This window comes from Xiphias gladius, chromosome 18 (genome assembly GCF_016859285.1).
Source record: "Xiphias gladius isolate SHS-SW01 ecotype Sanya breed wild chromosome 18, ASM1685928v1, whole genome shotgun sequence".
NCBI lineage: Eukaryota > Metazoa > Chordata > Actinopteri > Istiophoriformes > Xiphiidae > Xiphias > Xiphias gladius.
Window position 1 is genome coordinate 11,439,887 of NC_053417.1, and position 20,842 is coordinate 11,460,728.

At 39.2% G+C, this 20,842-nt stretch overlaps 4 protein-coding genes across 7 annotated transcripts; 2 read left to right on the forward strand and 2 right to left on the reverse strand.

Moving 5' to 3' along the window:
• Nucleotides 1-34: 34 nt before the first annotated feature.
• LOC120803676 (chymotrypsin-like elastase family member 2A) lies at nt 35-3,080 on the reverse strand. Its single transcript, XM_040152403.1, has 8 exons — nt 3,044-3,080; nt 2,743-2,831; nt 2,552-2,649; nt 1,900-2,019; nt 1,622-1,758; nt 888-1,033; nt 612-764; nt 35-115 (listed from the first exon to the last, which is right to left on the reverse strand). The coding sequence occupies exons 1-8, from the start codon at nt 3,078-3,080 to the stop codon at nt 98-100; spliced, it is 798 nt and encodes a 265-aa protein (XP_040008337.1). The 3' UTR covers nt 35-97.
• A 1,482-nt stretch (nt 3,081-4,562) lies between these two features.
• On the forward strand, nt 4,563-8,674 carry LOC120804556 (chymotrypsin-C-like). The gene is made up of 8 exons (XM_040154065.1): nt 4,563-4,599; nt 4,769-4,857; nt 5,555-5,652; nt 6,096-6,218; nt 6,342-6,478; nt 7,231-7,376; nt 8,232-8,384; nt 8,598-8,674. The coding sequence occupies exons 1-8, from the start codon at nt 4,563-4,565 to the stop codon at nt 8,613-8,615; spliced, it is 801 nt and encodes a 266-aa protein (XP_040009999.1). The 3' UTR covers nt 8,616-8,674.
• Nucleotides 8,675-9,079: 405 nt separating this feature from the next.
• LOC120803677 (chymotrypsin-like elastase family member 2A) lies at nt 9,080-14,187 on the forward strand. The gene is made up of 8 exons (XM_040152404.1): nt 9,080-9,119; nt 9,384-9,472; nt 9,752-9,849; nt 10,582-10,704; nt 10,923-11,059; nt 12,959-13,104; nt 13,352-13,504; nt 13,632-14,187. The coding sequence occupies exons 1-8, from the start codon at nt 9,080-9,082 to the stop codon at nt 13,647-13,649; spliced, it is 804 nt and encodes a 267-aa protein (XP_040008338.1). The 3' UTR covers nt 13,650-14,187.
• Nucleotides 14,021-20,315, reverse strand: tmem51a (transmembrane protein 51a). 4 transcript variants are annotated; one of them, XR_005709363.1, is made up of 4 exons: nt 20,074-20,315; nt 17,890-18,351; nt 16,353-17,232; nt 14,021-14,510 (listed from the first exon to the last, which is right to left on the reverse strand). XR_005709363.1 is itself a non-coding variant. In XM_040152401.1 (4 exons), the coding sequence occupies exons 3-4, from the start codon at nt 18,300-18,302 to the stop codon at nt 16,842-16,844; spliced, it is 804 nt and encodes a 267-aa protein (XP_040008335.1). In that variant the 5' UTR covers nt 18,303-18,351; nt 18,536-18,579; nt 20,074-20,315; the 3' UTR covers nt 14,021-16,841. The 4 variants fall into 4 exon arrangements, 3 of the variants coding, with proteins under 3 accessions (XP_040008335.1, XP_040008336.1, XP_040008334.1); XM_040152401.1 differs by adding an exon at nt 18,536-18,579 and having other exon boundaries at nt 14,021-17,232; XM_040152402.1 differs by lacking the exon at nt 20,074-20,315 and adding exons at nt 18,536-18,579; nt 19,393-19,941 and having other exon boundaries at nt 14,021-17,232.
• Nucleotides 20,316-20,842: the final 527 nt, after the last annotated feature.

The window sequence follows — 20,842 nt, forward strand, 5'->3', positions numbered from 1 at the left end:
AACACATAAATACCAACACAGAGGACACCATATTAGCCACTACATTCTTTATTTGATTGTCAAGCACAAAAAATAATGACACAAACCAATCTGCATCTTAGTTGCTGGCCATCACCTGGAAAAAAGAAAGCATAGGGAGAATATTTTGAAATAGGGCACTAGAGCATCTGGACCTCTTTATCACAACATTTCTACTCATTATTCTTCTGTGCTACCAAGTAATTTAAGGTTAAATTAAAAATTGAGATGATTATTACCGTGGTATTTCATAATTTTTATAAGTTCATTGAATCTTTTCTGGAAAACTTGAATTTTGCCAGATATTAAAAATGTAAAGGTTTTTCAAACTTTTATATAAAACAATTTCTCGGAATTTTTTCTAACATTAAGAGCCATGTAATAACCACAAACAAATTGCTGTCCATCAGTATTTTTAGCTCTTTCTGTTCTGTGATATGTCTATAAAGCTGGTAAACAGTGAGTGGCTCTATCTCAAGACAGGGATTAAGTTTCAATGTTGTCAGCTTGAACCAAAAAGAAACAAAAATGTACAGAGTGAACCATGAAATCTTTTGTACAAATATTTTAGTGTTCAACGCTTTTCCACTTACGTTGGAGATCCAGGAGATGTAGGCGCTGACCCTAGTGAAGACGGAGGGCTTCTTGGGGTAGTTGCAGCCCATGCTTGAACCAAAGCTCACCACACCGTGGACTTCCCAAGAACCGTCAGGGCTCTGACAGTTCAGGGGACCACCGGAGTCTCCCTAAAAGGTAACGAGGACAAACGTGATATTAGGCAAAAAAAAAGAAAAGACAGATAATGGCAAGTGCTTTTAGAAAATGAACATTATAGATCTTAACAATAAAATAAAATGAATCAGACTTACATTGCAGCTAGCCAGCTGTCCGTCTCCTCCAGCACAGACCATTTTGTTGGTGACCAGGCTGCCCCACCAGTCAGGCCTGGCGCAGATGGAGTGGCTGACCACAGGAAGGAGGGCCTGCTGCAGGATATCGGCAATAGGACCTCCAGCTTTAGAGGAGAACAGGGCATTCACATTCAGGTCTGTAGTCTAGACCACTTCACTCAAGGCTAAGTCTATTCGAAAACTAGGTCCTCTAGGTCCGGTTTCAATTCAAAACCTGATAAAAACGAAAATTTCTTGAAGATCAAAAAGCTTTATAATGATCAACAGAGATTATAAATCAATGCTATTTGTTAGCGCTTGTGTCATATTCCATTTCTTAAACGCATAAAGTTAGTTATTTGTTGCATAAGGTCGAGGTGTAATCCTGGTGCTTTATGTAACTTTTTTATTTCTAGATTATTGGGAAATCAGTTGATAGTTAAAATCCTAAAACTATGAGGCAGAGTCAAAACCAAGACATGATTAAGAGTGATCTTGAAACTGGACTCAATCACTTCAGTCCCGTTCAAATTAATGGCCAACGACATTTCAGTTGATGATTAACCTCGAGTCCTGTGATCACAATTAAATTTAACTGGAAAATTGATAAAAAATTACAGATAAGACAAGACATTAATGTTACCAGCCTTGGTTGACGGTGGGTTTTTTTGTTTTTCTGTTTTTTTTTGGTTGTTGTTTTTGATATAACTTACTCCAGAGACGTCCCCAGCCAGTAACGTAGCATGGAGCACCTTGAGGCAGGATGTTACCAGAGTCGGGAAGACAGGCAGCCATGATGGTGTTAGAGAATGTGACGGGAGTCGACAGCTTGATCAGGGCAATGTCGTTACTGGAGCATGAACACAAATTTAGCATTCAGATGCACAATATGCTAGCGTACATAAATAGCATGGATAAAGTACTTAAAACAAAACAGTCACAGCAGGATAATATGTAGCCCACAATATATTGTTATTATAACTGAGCCCACCGGATCCTGTAAGGGTCCCAGTTCTCGTTGACAATGATCTTGGCAGGGCTGATGGCAATGGAACCAGCCTCGTTGTTCTTCAGATTGTGTTTTCCCAGGTAGACTCTGTAGGTGCGACTGCTGCTTGGCCAGGAAAAAAAAAAAACAGAAACAAGAGTTAGAGTTGCTTAAGGCAGGCGTCTATTCACTTATAACACTTTATTAGAACACCAAAGTTAGTTACAAAAAGTACCAATACAATTACCTCTACTACCATTGTATTAGCACAGGACTACTCCTGCCACCATTAAGTGTTTTTTTTAACTCTGAAAATCTTTAAGTCTGAACCACCAGTGTAAACAAAAGTGGAATTCCCAATTATTAATATTCTGATATCAACATAATAGTTTTTGCATTAAAGTGATTGAATATAATTAATAATACTAAACTACTGATATAATACTGTGCATTTCACTTATCAGGCTGCTAAAGTAATCAAGTAGAAGTTCAAGCATATGTTTTTCAATAGCAAGTCCAAACGTATTTTTCCTTCTGTACTGCTTCTATCACACTGTATGATAAGTACCCTGTCTTCCACAGTCCTGGCTCTCTTTGTCCTCTTTGCCTTGTATACCTTTGTCATTTCAAATTTCTTAAACGTCTTAAGCCACACCTGATGCAGTGAGCAGCAGTGAGGACCCACTGGTCGGAGATCAGTGTGGCACCGCAGGTGTGGTAGAAGTTGCTGCCACTCTTGTACTGCAGAGACACCTGAGGAAAACGGAGGACGACGGCACATGAATCTTTTATGACCTTAGGAAATGGACAGCAGACAGAATTTTGAGAAGATTTAAAGGACTATACCTGCCAGGGCCAGCTGTGAGGCCTTACATCCTCTCCACCAACCACCCTGGTCACCACAGGGGGGAAGGTGGGCAGGCCGCACCCGTAGGCTGAAAGACAAGTATAGAATATGGTGATTCATGATGGTGTCTTAACATCAGCAGTAATTTTTTTTTCTTTAATTATCAAAAATGTTTTACAAGCAGTTAAATGTGATTGTTAAACTCCATAAATTCATAGCTTCATATCCATTTGTACTTTATGTAAAAGTTGTATGTAGCAAAACATGTAATTGCCTGGTCAGAAGTGTATCAGAGCTTACCACCAGCAACAAACAAAGCCAAGATCATGAACTTCATAGTGACTATCTTCTGCAGAAGGTGAGGGGGACCTGCTCCGTCTTATATTGTGCTTTATCAGACCTGTTGAAGACCTCAAATGTGTTGCTTAACATTTGAAGCACAGCCAGGAAAAGTAGGTTGGGAAAAATAAATCAACCTTGGAGATAAGCAACCACAGATATCCCCAAATACACCTTATCTCCCCACCTCAACCTCTGTGTGAACCTCACAGATGTCTCACAGTAGCCTGAGTTCATCTTTTAACTTTCAAGTGAGAGATGATTTTCACACTCTATGGTAATATGTTTATTTGAAAATGGTCTGTCCATTTCTCTTATTCTATCAAAGAAAATAAAAGCGCTGTCCTGTTTTTATACGTGAAAATACACAGTGTACACTTAGGATTTAAGTTCCCTTTTACTGTTTTTTTTTTTTTTTTAACCACTAAGTCTATTTCTGGTATAGGGTAACAGAAATTATGCAGCTTACTGTGTGTATTCATATGGATGTGAACAAAGTCAAATAATAGCAAAAAAGAGGAAATGTCTGTAAAGAAATTAGAATGAATGCAGCTAGAAAATTTATTTGAATTCATCCCACATCAGTGTTTTCAGTTGATAATTTGCATTTTCTACACATAAAACACTTGAATGGCAAATGATAAAACATGCAACGTTGGAAATTGATATGGACAAATCATGTAATATACTGAAATATATTAAATAATATACTAAAGTCGCATTTTACTGTTATAGTTTATACAAATTTATAAACATAGTTTGAGTTCAGCTGTTTCCTCTGAGCTGATACAACAGGTACTGCAGGTGTGGTGCAGTAGAATTCCTCAATGGTCTGTTAATTATAATAAAAGCATTCTTTTTTTGCATCACTCCACTTCGTTTTCTTGATATCTAATCAAAAGTCACATTAATTAATATTGCAATATTTTAGATATTACAATAGTTGTGGACCTATGCAAAGGAATCATCATAATAATTCTATATTTACTGTATTTAAGAGCTTACACTGCAATCAAACTTTATGAACTGACCAGTTTTTTTATGTAGATATATGCGCGGGAAAATGGAATTTCAGTATTATACTAATAATTGTGTACTGCTTAATAAAAACACAGCACAGTCACAGGAAACATTAAATGCTTTCACATGCAATGGAAACTTCAGCTGCTGCAGGTGGCAATACTTTTCTTTCAAAAGATTATCTGAGGAGGGTGTGCTACATTTGCAATGAAGTACAGATCTTTGTGTGAACTCCAGCTCTTGATAAAAATAGAAAACCTTCAACAAACAAGTTCAAAAACAGAACTGTGTGACACTTTGTCCTCGGCCTAGTATTCCTGTTCATTTCTGGTCGTTTTGATGTCCACTTAGCTCCACCCCAGGGGTAAGATCTGTCAAAGGGTTTTTGAAGGTTGCGTAACATCATGAAAGATATATATATATACCAGAGGTTTTACTGCAAACTGTGGAGATACGGACGATGAAGTTTGTGGTTCTCGCTCTCTTTGTTGCTGGTGGTAAGGATCTTTCTGTTGCTAAAAACATCACACACAGCACTGTTACAGCCATCTGTGTTAAACTCTGTTCACTTGGTATTCCAGCTTTCTCTACAAACTGAATGGAGATTTATAGTTGTGTGTACTGGTTCAGAATTTTAAAAGAGTCAGTCTCTGTCTGTCCCCTCAGCCTACGGGTGCGGCCTGCCCACCTTCCCCCCTGTGGTGACCAGGGTGGTTGGAGGAGAGGATGTCAGGCCTCACAGCTGGCCCTGGCAGGTAAAACATGCTGAGTGAGGAGTTTCAACCAGAAAACAAGATATCAGCTCTCAGAAAAAAAGACTAATTTAAGAACACAGACTTCAAGAAAGGAATGGATTATAGCTAAGATGTACAGTGCAGTAAGTGACGAGTAGAGAGCAAAACTCTCACATCAAGCAATGTGAAGTGACAGAAAATAAAAATATGAATTCTGAAATAGGTATGGCAAGGCAAGCTTATTTGTATGGCACCTTTAAAACACAGAGACAATGCAAAGTTTTACATAAAAATGAAGAAATGCATTAGAATAATATTTAAAAAGACAATAAAAAGGAAAATAAATCAATTAAAATGGAATAAAATTATATATCAAAAATGAGATGAAATAAAATACAAGTAATAGTCCAGAAATATCGTTATAGTGTGGTTACAGTGCAGTAAGTTGCCCAAAAATTCAATAAAGGACATAAAAGTGTAGTAAAGAAAATAATCAATCAAAGGCACAGAAAAACAGGACTGTTTTCAATTAAGATTTGGAAGTGGTTAGACACTTTAGCAGGAGGCATTAGCTAGATCAACTCCCATTAGGATATGCACACTGCAAATGACATGAAAAAACATCATCATCTGTAATAGGGCAAGTAGCCAAAAAAATAAAACAGAAGAGAAAAAAAGTGAACTTTAAGATAACTGATTGTGTTCATATGTATTTCAGATTTCCCTGCAGTACAACAGACAGGGTGAGTGGAGACACACCTGTGGAGGTACCCTGATCTCTAACCAATGGGTCCTCACTGCTGCTCACTGTATCAGGTATTATAACTCCGTGCTGATATTAGAAATCAGTGATGTAGTGTATGCTGTATAGTGTCATCCATAAGTGTTGAATTGTCAGGCGATTTCATTCGTTTCTAATAGATTTTGACTTGATCAAAGAAATTCTCAGAACCAAGTGAAACAAAGGTTGAATAGCAGTTAATTATTCAGGGATTTTATTCAACAGATTCTTATCTGATGGGTAAATTATCTCAATATCTACTAGCACGTTTTCCCCCTTTTTTAAGAAAAACTAACTTGTAGGACTTACCAGTATATTGACAGGCTTGTTAGGAGTAATCTTCGCAACATGGTTGGTAATCGGCTAGAGATTGTGTTTTGTAGTCAACTGCAGAAATTCTTCCACAAATTCAATCTCTGGAAAGGATCTTTAAGCTAAAACATTACTGCTTCATATTCTTCTGTCTGTGAACTTACAGCAAGGGCAAGGAGTACAGAGTGGCCATGGGAAAGCAAAACCTGATAGAGACAGAGGAGGGCGCTGTGTTCATGGGCACCGCTAACATCATTGTGCATGAGAAGTGGAACCCCTTTTTCATCCGGTAAAACATTACTTGTCACTAAGGATATGGCTACGAACTGAGGGATTTTGCTGAAAACCAAAAGGATCATTTCAGTAAGTTGAGTCTATGATGAATCTAAATGTGGCTGCGTTTCTTCTCCAGTAATGACATCGCCCTGATCAGGCTGGAGTCCCCCGTTACCTTCTCTGACACCATCATGGCTGCTTGTCTCCCTGCTGCCGGCTTCGTCCTCCCCAATGACGCACCCTGCTACGTCACTGGATGGGGTCGCCTCTACAGTGAGTGCCCAATCTCTTTCCTCTCCCTGAGACAGACTCAGTTTAATTTAATTTGTCACTTGAAATAATCAGATAATAGTACCAACATCATGTGTTATAATCTAGTTTGTATTCTGTCTCAAAAAACAAACTATATGTCATTGTGGCAGTTGCAGCTAAGAAAACATTATTTACTGTAGTTTTAATCAAATATTCAAACAGTTTCTTAGTATTTAGGGTAGTATGCAGGATCGTATACACTACAGCTATTAAAACATACTGTATGCAGTATACCTAGCTACTACCTAATACCTACTATTCAAAGGTAAATGTAGTAACACTAAAGGATTGCATAATTTCATGTCAGAAGGCCTCAAAGAGCTTATATTCCTATGATGTTCAGAAGACCATGCATAATCAAAGTTATTACTATGTTGTTAACCAAATACTTATAGTATTTGATAAAAAATGCAGATGATAATTATTTAATTACAAAGAAAGTAATTCAAAATATGTAATGTTTTTGTAGTTGTCTCTGGTTAACTTGATTAGATGCTGACTGAACTGTCTGGTTACTGTTATTCTGAAACAACAACCATAGAATGACTTTATTGCCACATAAGAGTAATAATCAAGTCCAATAGGTAAAAATACATCATCGCTACATCATCACTACACACAGCAGTAAACTAAGCACTGTTGTAACTGTTATCTAAGTTTTGTACCTGAGCTGAACTTGAGCTTGAGCTTGAATGCATCTCTCCTCCGCACAGCCGGAGGTCCCATTGCTGACATACTGCAGCAGGCTCTCCTCCCCGTGGTGGACCACGCTACCTGCACCAAGCCAGACTGGTGGGGTTCTCAGGTGAAGGAAACCATGGTCTGTGCAGGCGGAGACGGAGTTGTGTCTGGTTGCCAAGTGAGTCTAAAATAATGAATGACACAATCACATTATTATATAAAACGATACATCATACTGTTGCACCAGTGCTTCCTGACATCAGTAAATTGGACACGGCAAGCTACACTCATGTTTCCTCAACCTTGTAAGTTTGCCATGTGTTATACACATATACATATGTCAGTCAGCAAAGCTATCAGCACAGCAGGAGATTTCCTTGTTGCTTTGACAAGTTTTAACTCTGGACTTGCATTGTGGAGAAAAGGCCAGTATAGTTTTCATTTCAGTGTTTATTTTTTCAATCATTTCTACGTACAATTCCAACACAACATTTCACACAAAATATAAGCAACTATTAATAATGGTTTAATTGTTTCAGTAATTTTTTTAAGCTAAACTGTCACTGTTTCCAGCTTCTCAAATTTGAATATTGGCTAGTTTTCTTAGTTTTCTATGATATTGAACTAAATACCTTTGGATTTTGGACTGTTGGACGAAAAACGGCATCTGAATACTTAAACTTTGCCTTTTGGAAACTGTGAGATAATGTTACATAATAATTGTTACACTTACAAACAGTCAGAGCTCTGTTCCTTTATATTTTAGTTATTTAACTGAGATTCTTCTTCTGATACTGTATGTTATTCCCCAAAAAATCTGGCAACTATTTTTCCTATATTTATGCTGTTTTGTGAATAACCTACAGTATTTCAGTGGAAGAGTGTCAGTTAAAAGGTCCAAAACATAGAAAGAAATGTCTGTAAGGTATCGTGAGTAATGTTAGATGTAAACACTACACTAACTGTTCCAAGGACAAGGAGTTACTGTTAAAAATTGAATTTTGAATCACATGTTTTCACTCACATGATTCAGGGAGACTCTGGCGGCCCTCTGAACTGCCAGAACACTGATGGTGCCTGGGGGGTTCATGGTATCGTCAGCTTTGGCTCCGGCCTCAGCTGCAACTTCCCCAAGAAGCCCACTGTCTTCACCCAAGTCAGCTCCTACATCGACTGGATCAGCTCTGTAAGCTCCTGAACCTCTCTCATTGACTGACTTTAGTGGTTGAAGTCATGCAAACTATAACTGTTCTTTTATTTGTCCCATTTCACTCAGGTTTCAAAGATGAAACTAGGAAAAGAATCTGGATCATTTTAAATTAATTAATTATTGTAGCTGTTATTGCTGAAAAAAATATGCTGCATTAAATCTAACCTGTCTCTATCATCTCATCCACAGAAAATGGTGGCCTATTGAGAGGACAGTCTTTTGATGAAAGCCACTATGTGCACATGTAAAATAAATCAAATGTGGGATTATAATTGAAATGAAACGTGTCCTGTACCATCTTTTGTACCAATTAGCCTGTCAGCAGTTTCCCAAAAATATGCAAAGCAACTAAAGTTTTCTCAATATTTAGCCTGAGGTGTAAGCCTGAATACTCAGTTACTTTTATTCTGACAACTATATGATCTATAAAATTTGATAAATGATGCTTATATAGCAGAAAAGTTTCTAGTGTTCCCCAATGAGAGCAGTGATGTGAAAATCCTATCACCAACCACATGCTATATCCTCAGTCTCCGACAATTGTTTGACTTTCTGCATGTGTGAGCCAGTTTTCCCAGGACTGTCTGCTATATACACCGCATAGACGTTCCTAGCCTGCAGTATAAATACAAGCCTGTAAGATTTAGGCTTAAACCACATACTCTACAGTCATGCGGAGGCTGTTGGTTCTCGCTTTCGTGGTAGCTAGTGGTAAGACATCTTAAATATTCTCACATTACTTAAAACTGTATAATCCAGATGAATAGTCCCTTATTAGTTTTACTAAACAGTACTAATAATCATATTTTATTTGAAAAAACAGAAAGATTAATTGAACATCAATGTTCATTCATTCCTATAATTAATCAAAAAAACAAAAACAAAAAAAACTTGCCACAATCAATTAATTACCTGCTGTTTTTTATGTGTAGTCAGGTGCTAAAATCACAATATACAATTCTTACCTTGTGCCAGCCTATGGATGTGGTCTTCCCACTTTCCCACCTGTTCTGAGCAGGGTGGTGGCAGGAGAGGATGTCAGGCCTCACAGCTGGCCTTGGCAGGTAAGGTCTGGCCTAAATGTGTAAAAACGTGTTCCGTCTTAAAACTGAAGACTAAAGACAGCATCAACTCTACATTTTCGCTTCACCATCACATTTAGAAAAACTGACACTCATTTCTATACATTTACTTTTTGAATCTTCTATATACTTTTAATGATGAACTTGTGACAATGATTTCTCCTCTAGAGCAAACAGAGTGATGATAGATGGATTTGTAGTGTGTTGTAGTGAAATTTTAATCTGTAGTAAGGCACGCTGTCCTCTCGCTCCTCTGCTCAGATCTCGCTCCAGTCAGACAGCAGTGGGCGCTGGAGGCACGTCTGCGGAGGCACCCTCATCTCCTCTGACTGGGTCCTCACTGCTGCTCACTGTATCAAGTATGTTTAACTTAACACTAGGATAAAACTGTCAGTGTAATCAAAATCACAATACAGCTTGTTTTTGAAAGGCTAACAAACCTGGGGTGTTAAGCAGGGTTGCTCCAGACTTTATATTAATAATATAAATATATTAATAATATAATATATATTACTGACAATCCACTGTTCCAGATTTGATCCTCTGGTTTCTGGTTTTTGAACACAGTTGTTTATGATCAAAAATATGTATATTAATTTTTCTACTAGCAATAAACTAAATTAAATTGTCTATTTTGTTTTGTTTAAATAATAATCCATGAAAGTTTTATTTAATTAAGACCTTTTTTCTTCTCTTTATCATGGACTGACTGTATAGTGTGTAACTCAGAAGTGATCCAATACACCCAGATCATGAAAGCATTCATATTCCCTGCTGTATGCCAAATCAAATGTCCGTGTCAGGAAATATTCCTCTGCCCAAAGGCAAATCATTGTTTTGCTTTGTCTGGGGAGTGAACGCAAGAAGAATGGCATGTAGGGAAGTTCAAACTTCACACTAAAGAGAATTTGTAAACAGGAAAAAAGCCAGTTAAAAACTGCTTGGTCACCCAAACAACCATGCATTACCCCTACAGGACTACAAAGCATTTGCGATCCATCATCAGCTTAATCACAGTTTCACACAGGCAGAAAAGTCAATACCACCGTCTAAATCCCCAAGGGAACACCATGTCATCTGCCATCCCACAGTGACCGCTACAAGTACAGAGTGGAGTTGGGTAAACACAGCCTGAAGGCGAGCGAGGAGAGCTCCATAGCTCGGAGGACAGCTAAAATCATCAGTCATGAGGACTACAACATCCTTCTCAGCCGGTAACAGCAACAGCGGTCCACACAGCTCAGTGTCACCTTATGAGCCCAAGGGATGAGTGTAACCAGCAGGCCACCATGTTTAAACAGACTATCAGTGATCAGTTAGCTGGAATATTTTGAAATGGTGAAGCTAATGCAGAAAAATATTAACGTAACATGTACCATGTTTTGTTTATCTTCACTTCCTGAATGTGGGTGGATTGTTTCGACTTTTGCAGTAACGACATTGCCCTGATCAAGCTGTCTTCCCCCGTCACCTTCTCTGACACAATCATGCCAGCCTGCCTCCCAGACCGGGGCGTCGTCCTGCCCCACGGTTCTCCCTGCTATGTCACCGGCTGGGGTCGACTCTCCAGTGAGTCAATGCACCTCGGCAGAAAAAAAAAAAAAAAAAAAAATCACTGCATCACCACAAATATTCTGACTGTTATTCAAATAGTCTTTACAGTCAGCGCTTTCTAGTCAGCTTTTGTGCACATCAATCAGTGTAGGTCGACTTAGAGAGGTCAAAGCCAAGAATATTTCTAAGCCATGAGCTAGTCAAAAAAATGTGAAATATTCATCAGACTGTTCAATAGGCAGAACAAAGAACTAACCATGCCTGAAATAGGGATTCCATTCCTGCGGCTGCTGGCAATCTTTTAGGCCAACCCCTTTATCCTGAATTATATGTAAATAATACAAGTGCAAAACAATCCTTTAGGAAAGAAGTGGAATGTCAAAGGAAATAAAAAGAGCTAGAGGTGAATTGTTTGTAAGAAAAAATACATGAAAAGGGGTAGGTCGCTGGACACAATGTGTTCATGGTTCTGCAAAGCAATTTGTCCATAGAATGCCACTGCACAAATATTCCTGAGACATAAATAGTGACCAAAATGAATTTCAGTCCACAACTGGCTATACATGTATACATCTAAGAATAGGGATACGTTTTTTAAACCCAGATCCTATCTAAACAATAGCTGTGCGCTCAAGGAATTTGCTACAATGCTGCACATTCACAATTGTCTGATACTGAGATAGTGAAGTGAAAGTTTTGGTACATAAAAGCAGGATGTAGGTTGTTTTAAAAAATGGGAAACCTGCAGCTTATTCCGATAGGCCTGATTTGTTCTGTCAACAAAAAAAAGACACAACCCATCTGTAAAATTAGAGTTTAACTGACTTAATTTTGCTCAGCCTCCTGCTTGCAACCCTCCTCTTAGTCATACACACATACATACATATACATACATATACACACACACACACACACACACACACACACACACACACACACACACACACACACACGTATACATATATATGCGCACACATATATACACACACACATATACATATATATAAATATACACATATACACATATATATACACACATACATACATATATTTTTGTTTTCTTTAAAGTGTCCCACATTCTTTGGCCTCTAATCTTTGCTTTTATATATAATATTGGATATTTTCACCACTTTTAGCTAGAGCGCAACCGATATATCGGTGCGGTCGATTTTATCGGCCAATATTGGCCCATCATAGAGGTATCGGTAATCATCGTACATGTTGGCCGATATGCGCCAATATGAAAACCTTTTTGCACAGAACATAATGCAGGAAAAGATGCTTGGGGTAAATAAGAAACGGTGTCGTTACAGTTTTTCTCCAGCAGAGCGCGCTCCGACTCCATTGTTTACAATACCCTCAGCACTGTCGTCGGCACATGTAGCAGGGTACACATCATAGCAGAGCAGAGGGTGGTGAGGAGTCAGTAAGTTGCTAAGTTTGTGAAATACGCAAATGAATAAACAACAACCCCATCATTTTCAGTATTGGCAACAGACCCGAAAATCCAGTATCGGTTGGGCTCTACTTTTAGCTTCACAGTCATTTAAATGAAACCGAGTAGTCTGACCAGAAATGTCTATTTGGTGGTACTGCTAACAACTCAGATGACATCTGAAATGTGACAACAGCCTTCCACTAGACATGGCTTTTATCTCTTTATCTTTAATCTTTTATAAAATACAATCTATTGTATTTTATAAGATTATCAGGTGGGATTTTTTAATCTTTAATGTTAGTCTGGAAGGAAGTAGTAACTACAACTGTCAAATAAATGTAGTGCAGTAGAAAGTACAATATTTCCCTCTGAAATATAGTGGAGTACAAGTGAGTAGCATCAAATGGAAATAAGTGAAGTACAAGTACCTAAAAATTCTACTTCTTACCTGAGTTAAGCGTGTTTCTTCCCCGCAGGTAGCGGTCCTCTGGCTGACATCCTGCAGCAGGCTCTCCTGCCAGTTGTTGGCCATGATACCTGCTCAAAGCCCGACTGGTGGAGCGTCCTGGCAACAGACAAGATGGTCTGTGCTGGCGGAGACGGCATCACTGCTGGCTGTAACGTGAGTTCATACAAGGAAGGGTCATCTTAAGATGCCACAATAATTTAATGGTCGGCAATCAGTTATGTCAACTGTAAGGTTTCCATCATGTGTAGTACAAAAGACGGAGTAGGAAAGATTCAAGGAAAGGAGATTCACTTTTAAGTGGTGTAAAAGGAAAATTCAGCATGACCAAGTGATCACTAGTAGCCATACCCAAGTGTCTGAATAAGGCGCTAGCCAACAGTGTGTGTGTGCTGACATACAGGGAGACTCTGGTGGCCCCCTGAATTGCCAGAACCCTGATGGCGCCTGGTACGTCAATGGCGTAGTGAGCTTCGGCTCTGGTCAGGGCTGCAATGTCTTCCAGAAACCCACTGTCTTTACACAAGTCAGCTCCTACATCGACTGGATCAACACAGTGAGGAACATTTTCATTTTATGATTACCATGCCAGCATAAACAATGTAACCTGACGCAAACAAAAGCCTCAGCTCTCAAAAACAGGAAGTGTATTATAATTATGTTTTCTGTTGTTCACTCTGCAGGTTATGACCAACTACTGAAGAAACTATTCAAGTGCTTTTGTCAGCAATAAGAACAACTATGATCTATAATATGTTTTTTAATTTTTAATGCAAAAAAAAGTAAAGGCTGTTTATCATTGCTAAGAATCTAGAGATTTTAAGTTCTATCCATGTTCTGAACACTTTAAAACAAGAAACCATTTTTTAAACTTGGCCATGTAGGGACTTGATAACTAGATAGCATCTCTCACCTTACCAGCTCTCAAAACAGTTGCTGCATATTAATCAAGAATTGGTGAACAGTAACAAAATGTTAAAAATCTTCAGTAGAATATGGCCTACGAGTTAACATGGGTTTATAGTCACAATGATTCAGTAATCATGGCAAAATACACCTCTTAAACACTAGGTTAATTAACAAATACTTCCTTTTATTTCTCATAAAATATTCATGAGATAAGTGTTTTCGCTCTTCAGGAAAAAACAAAACAATTTTCCACAAACAAATTATAATTATCATAGAAAAGTATGTTTTCACAGTACATATGAAAAGAAATTTATATTTAAGCATTAAAAAAGCAACAATAAATGAAAACAGATGACAAACTTATCTAATTAAAACGGAAAGTCACTGTCATTGAACACTGTCATTCATCAATGTAAAACATTTTGACTACAGAATAATAAAATCAGTCATGTAATTATCTGGTCCTTTGCCAATGAGGTACAATGAGTACTTCTGCAGTACTGAGCATATAAAAAAAGAACCAGTACACTGTGTGGCTAGTGTCAACTTTCAAGACAAGTCAAAAAAATGTGGACATAGCTGTGTGTGCTGTGCTCCAATGACAAACCTGAAGTCACTCAGTGACCTTGTTTGCCTTTAGCTTGACAGAAAACCTAAAGAAGAAAGGAGAGTTTGTTGACAGGTGTTGATAAAAGTGTGTATGATGATGGAACACAAACTATTTCCCTAAATAAGGTCTTGAGCTGTCTCTCTTCTCTTTCTGCCCATTCTCTGCAAACCTCTAAGTGAAAGCAGGGCGAACTGTGGTTGGACGAATGGTGATGAGCAAGTGAGTGAGCAATAGTTGCTGTTACTATGGCACAGCTGCACAGTCAAAGAGTCTTTCTGTTGGTCATCTCGAATAAGAACAAAAACAAGCCCAGAGAGAAGAAGAGAATACACTACTGCCTTCACAGCTCAACAGTGTTCACCATGGCTACAGCCAAGGGCTTTCAACTATTCACAAGCTTCTTCCATCGTGCTCTCACGTACTTCCTTCTCTACCCACTGTTTGTAGGAGTAAAAGCAATCCAGCATTGGAGGAGCAACATTAGAGCTCAGGTTCAGTCATACAATGTCTTTTAATGCTTTAGGAAGAGCAGCAGTATTGTTCTGAGCATAAAGGCATTTAACCGAACATGAGTGTATACAACTGGAGGACAGACTCTGCTGCAGCTGCAGTCAGTTAGCATTTACACTTCCTAAAAGACACCATGGAATGAGACCTTGAGCTTCCTGGAAAATGGTTTCTTCCTTGAATGGTAACCCCAATGGTGACTTTAATGGTGACCATTGGTGCTGAACTGGTGAGAGTAAATATAAATTTCAGCCCTTAAATACATTACATATTTAAAACCACTCCCTCCCATTCTCTCCCCAAATGACCTCCAGCTAGTTTATAATTTTGAATGGCCTTTTGGTCTTTTTTTGTTCTTTTTGCAAATGTAAACTATATGTTTGAGTCAAATTAGAGATGCATATCGGCTACATGCTACCTGCCAATCACAAAGCTGCAGAAAGCCAGTGTACATGAGTTGCTAGTGAGGAGAGTTTAGCAATTAGTAAGCTAAACACCCAGCTATTTTTCACCATAGTTGGTAGAATCCAAATCATAGCTAAAAAGTAAGTGAAAACTGTGCTTACATTTTATCAATTACCCAGAAACATGACTCCAATAGCATGCTAATTTTTTTTCTGTGCTACATGCTAACTCATTAGCCATGACCTACTGATAAACTGATGGCATATCAGGGCTATTTTTTGGGTTTGTTTTAGCATCTTTTTGCCTTCTATCGGTTAAAAGGAGTTTATACAGCTTTAAGGAAGTAAAGGTACTATTTCATGGCGTCTTAAATTAAACACTGACACCAGATGAATTAATCTACTGATTTTGGACCATATCCCGCTCAGCAAAGAAATACCCGCTACCATAATGTCATAAACAGCTGTACCATTTTTAAACTAGCCTCTGTTCCACAAACCCTGGCCCGTGACCATGTGCTGCAGAGGGTTGCCTTTATATGCATTTCTAAAGATAAACATAAAACGAGGTTTTCTCCTCTGTTAAATAAATATACTGCGGTACTGGACAAGTGACTTGATAGCATATGATAAAACTATTGATATTTTGTTTGCATTCAGAAACTATATTTCTCATTAGGTTTTTGTAGAGTGCCTTTTGGTAAGAGTCATGAGAGCTGTAGCTGATAAATGCTAAACAAGCTTTGTTTTATCTTAGTTAAAAATAAAAGATTCTTAAAGCTAGCAAAAAAAAAGAAAAAAGAAAAAAAAGCTTATATGGAAGAGGAGCAGGACTCCAGCTCTGTATGAAACACAGCAGACTCTCACAAAATTGTCTGTCACTAGCTGCAAACCTCTAGAGGAGGAAACAATATTATTGGCAGTGAGGGAGAGTTTCTGTGCAGCATACCACATCAGGCCATCTGAATACATACAATGCTCAGTCACTCTCCGTGGAGCCTCCATTTGGTAAACTGCTGGTGGTAGTAATCCAAAGCCTCTCAAGGTGAAAAGTGAAAGTGCAGCTACTTCACAAACTGAGTGCCCTGCACATATCTATCTTTATGATTTCTTCCACTGTCCACTCACGTGTCCAGTCAGTGCACAGCGGAGGTCAATAGAGCAAGATAAACAGAAAACTATTATGACAGCAACTATGTGTGTCACTTTTTGTATCTGTTTCAGAGATGCAGTGAGAGCCAAAATTTAAAACAGTTTTTTTTCGGTTCTTTGCTTTGGAGTGATGTGGCATTAATGATGAATTTGAACAGATACTGTATTTCATAACAAAGTGCCACTGAATGTTCTGCAAGAGGAGCCATCTTCAAGTCTTGGCTTAACAAGGCAGATCCAGATCCACAAAAGGTGATCTTAAAAGATTCCAGGAATTTCGTTAGATTGTTTTAAACGTGATCAGCTTGATCTTAAAGTTGAGGCACTTTATCCTCATATTGTGGTGGTGGAGTAAGTGGTTCTATACTGATTCCGGCTGCTGGCTGAGAGTTACCAATATTTTTCATGTGCAGCTTCTCTGATTTAATCCTTCGGATCTTGATAGGGAGGAGCTTGCGACTATTTTTCCCTGGTCTGCGATTTGATGCGGGAGCACTGGAAGCCGGAGCAGGCTGTGATCCGGTAGTTGTGACCTCTGGCCCCTCACATTCATACTGTACACCATCAACTTCAACCAGGTCATCGTAGGAAGGTAGATGGGAGGAGCTTGGGCGATGGTTGCTCTGACAAACAGGGTACTGGCCACTGCCTACTACCTCTTCATAGGTGGGTACAGCATATTGCTGGGCTTGTTCCTCAGCACTGCAGACATTTATAAAAGAAAAAAAACAAGAAACGTGGACGTTATTAAATGGAATATATTTAAATCTGTAAGCTTCTTCAAACTTTCAAGTGTGGTGTTTCAAAACTCAGATATCAGAACTTCAAAGAAGCATATGATCTTTCTAATAAAACTGCTCTTTTAGCTGTTTTGTCCAGGCGTCAGCGATGTAAGTTTGACAAAAAGAATACTGTCAGGTGTGATTTTCAGTCCAATCATGGATTATCTATTTAATCACTGATCTTCATACTGCTCTGAGGATAATGTAAAGTAATTTTATCCAACAGTGACCTTTATAATAGAAATAAGTGGTTTAATCTTTCAAGAAAATTCTTGAACAGACAAAGTAATTTTCAAAAAATAAATAAATCAAATCCACAGTCAAATTTCTCAGGTCAAATCTCACATCTTAAGGGAAACATTGGTAGTTTAAATGGTCAAGTAAATTTTCTGCTCACTAACATAACAACAACAAAAAGAAGTCACCTGGGATAAAAAAAAAAAAAGAAATATATATATATATATAGATATATATATATATATATATATATATATATATATATATATATATATATATATATATATATATCTCCTAAAGTCCAAATGTTTTTTAGCTAGAAAGTCAAAATTGAACTCACATATCTCTTTCCCCTTGCTGCCTGGCTGCTACACCTCCGTGGTTCTGGGCTTCCTGGAGCCTCTGCTGCTCCCGCTGTTTGTTCCGCATTCCCACGCACAAGGACAACAGCAGCATGACCACCCCAGATCCCACCAAGACAAAGGCCACAGAAGATGTTTTATTTTTCCTTTGACCATTATTAGTATTGTCTCCTGAACTGCTGCTACTATTACTGGCTGCGTCTGCAGGTACCACACTCCACACAATCATCACAATGCCGAGGGCAATAAGCCCAACCCCCAGAGCACATAGCGCATACTGGGAACCTGAGTTTCCACTGTTTTCTCTGCTGCTGCTGTTGTTATTGTTGTTGCTGCTGCCAGTGACTCCTCTGCCAAGGGAGCTTGGTGGTATGTCAATGGTGGAACGCATCTTGTCAGTCCCTAAACTTCAGTCAGACCAGCTGCAGTGAGGTCAAAAACTGTAGAGAGAAAAACATGTGATGTCAGACACATTGACATACTACAGAATGTAACAAAACAAAAACAAAAAAAACAAAAAAATCAAACATTCATATCCAAAAGATTCAAATTTTCAACAAAGTCATTCCTGACTTTTCTGTAAAATAACACTAATGATGCAGGAACAATATAATTACTCCTTACTCTTCTGAGCGTTATCTGAGATGGTTAGGCTCCCACCAGTTCTCCTGTTCAGAAATAAATGTCATCCACAGTATGAAGGTATTACCGAGAATATCTCTGCCGCCCAGACACAGTCCAGCCCATTTTTCAGCGAAAATGACAGGACATAAAATTCACTCGGGTAAAATAACACTGAGGCTTCTGCGAATGGGTGTGTTGCATGGTAAAAAATTTACAGCCTCTCAAAGTCACTAGTTACCCAATGTCAACACAATACAAGGGGTAGGAAAGGACAGCTATGACCAGTGCAAAGCAAGGACCTCAAGAAATATTAAAATAGCTCGGCTGTACGATATACAGGTTTGTTTTCCATCTTTTTAAATTGATTGCACTGATCATCAAGGGTTTTATATAAATCCAAAACTAAACATTAGAGGAAACATTAGTTTAGCACTAACTTTTCCTCACAGTACTGAAATGCGATATATAGTGTGACCTATGAGCATACTCAGTGAACTTCCTTCACTGCAATCAAATGTGCCATTGATTACAAGGCCGCCCTCCAGTACAACTCTTTTTTTTTAAATCTTTGCTAGATCAGAGAGCAGAGGAGGATCGCTGGGAACTATAAATTAAAAAAGTCCAAGAAATTAACTAACTATATATAACCTCCGGGACAACTCAAGAATGTTTTCATTAAGTACTCAAATCGGAGATTTATCCTGGCACACACCCTCAAGTTTGTTAGTGTCTAGTTTGCAAACACGTCCAGACCTGCTGGGAGTGAGAGAAGAGGTCTAAAGTCACCATACCCAGCCCCATTTTAGCACCCCCCCCCCCCCAACTCAAGAATGTATGGCATGAGACTGAATGCTCACCATGACAGCTGGACACATGCAAAATCCCCAGATCCTCTGCTAGCCCACACCCACCCAGACACACACAATCCCATCAGAGTTGTGCAATCCAGAGGAGCAAAGGAACATTTAAGAGAAGATGGACTTCTGTGAGCCCTGTTACAGTCCAGCCCGGAGGTTATATTTCAACACAGCACGGGGCTTTACAGTTAAGTAAGACATTGACAGGATTGCTCATAAATACCGTCATCCACAAAGCTCTGTACGACATGTAATTAGTGTGTGAAGCGGAATTTTCCCCCAGTCTGAAATAGTTCAGCTTCTACAGCCAACTGTTTACTAAAGCCCCTAAAACGCCTCTTTTCACTCCCGGTTCACTGAACAATATAGCTTGGCTCAAGTGTTACGTCTACTATATTGAAGACGCCGACGTCCGGGTGCGCGGGGCTCGAGCCCGTCTGAGCATTCAGCTCAGTTCTCATGATAACGCATTTTGCCGTTGTTTCGCCGAGTCCGTTTCATGGCAAACCCCGCGCGGGCTGCTCGCCACGCTAGCTGCGCGATGCACTGAAACAAAACAAAAAACTTTTTCGGGACCGCAGCCCCTTTTTCGAGACGTCGGCGACGCAGTGTAACTTGTAGTCACGTTCCAGCCACAGCGATGCGCGTGCCAGCGAACGCGGCGTTCGGCGCGAAACTCACCTCGGCATCGTTTGTCAAACGGCGACTCTCCTCTGCTCCTTCCGAAAAGCTGGGCGGCGTGGCGTTCACTGTCAAACTCTGGCCACACCGGCAGGCGTGCGTGTGGCGTAATTTAGTGTCAAAACGTCGATTAAGGATTGGGAACTTTGTTCCCTCTCTGAGACGGACGGGCCCTGGCAGAGGGAGGGGGCTCAGCTCCGCACTTCCAGTTTCATTAACCCTTTCGCTCTCGGGCTTGTTGACGGATGGTTGAGCACGTCTATGGGGGAAATATTCGGGGCATTTTAGCGCTGCTTACTTTCTCTAGCCCGAGTGTCTTCATCTGTGAACGGAGACAGAATAGCTCGTACAATCAAGATTTGTATTAAGTGATGACTATAAAACCAATGGCTCATTGGTTTATAAACTAGTAAACTCGTGTAAAAAGTCCTAGGAGGTTCCCTTGGGAAAACTATGTAACTTGGCACTACTCTTATGTAAATTGGAGATGGTGTTCAGTCAGTTCATTTTCAATTAAATAACCCCAATTAAATGCTGAACTAGTGTAAACCAGAGGCTTTGGTCAAAGCACGGCAGGTCAGCTGAACATGCAAAAATGTGCAATTTGTCTACAGGCAGAATACAGCTCAACATATGAAGACTGCCGTTTCCAATCATAAATAAATATTAACTTGGGTTTAAATTGAGCAGTTTTCTCAACTCCTGTGGATTTCACAGCTGCTTTTAAACTCAACACAGCCAACATTAATGTCCGTCCGACCCACAACAT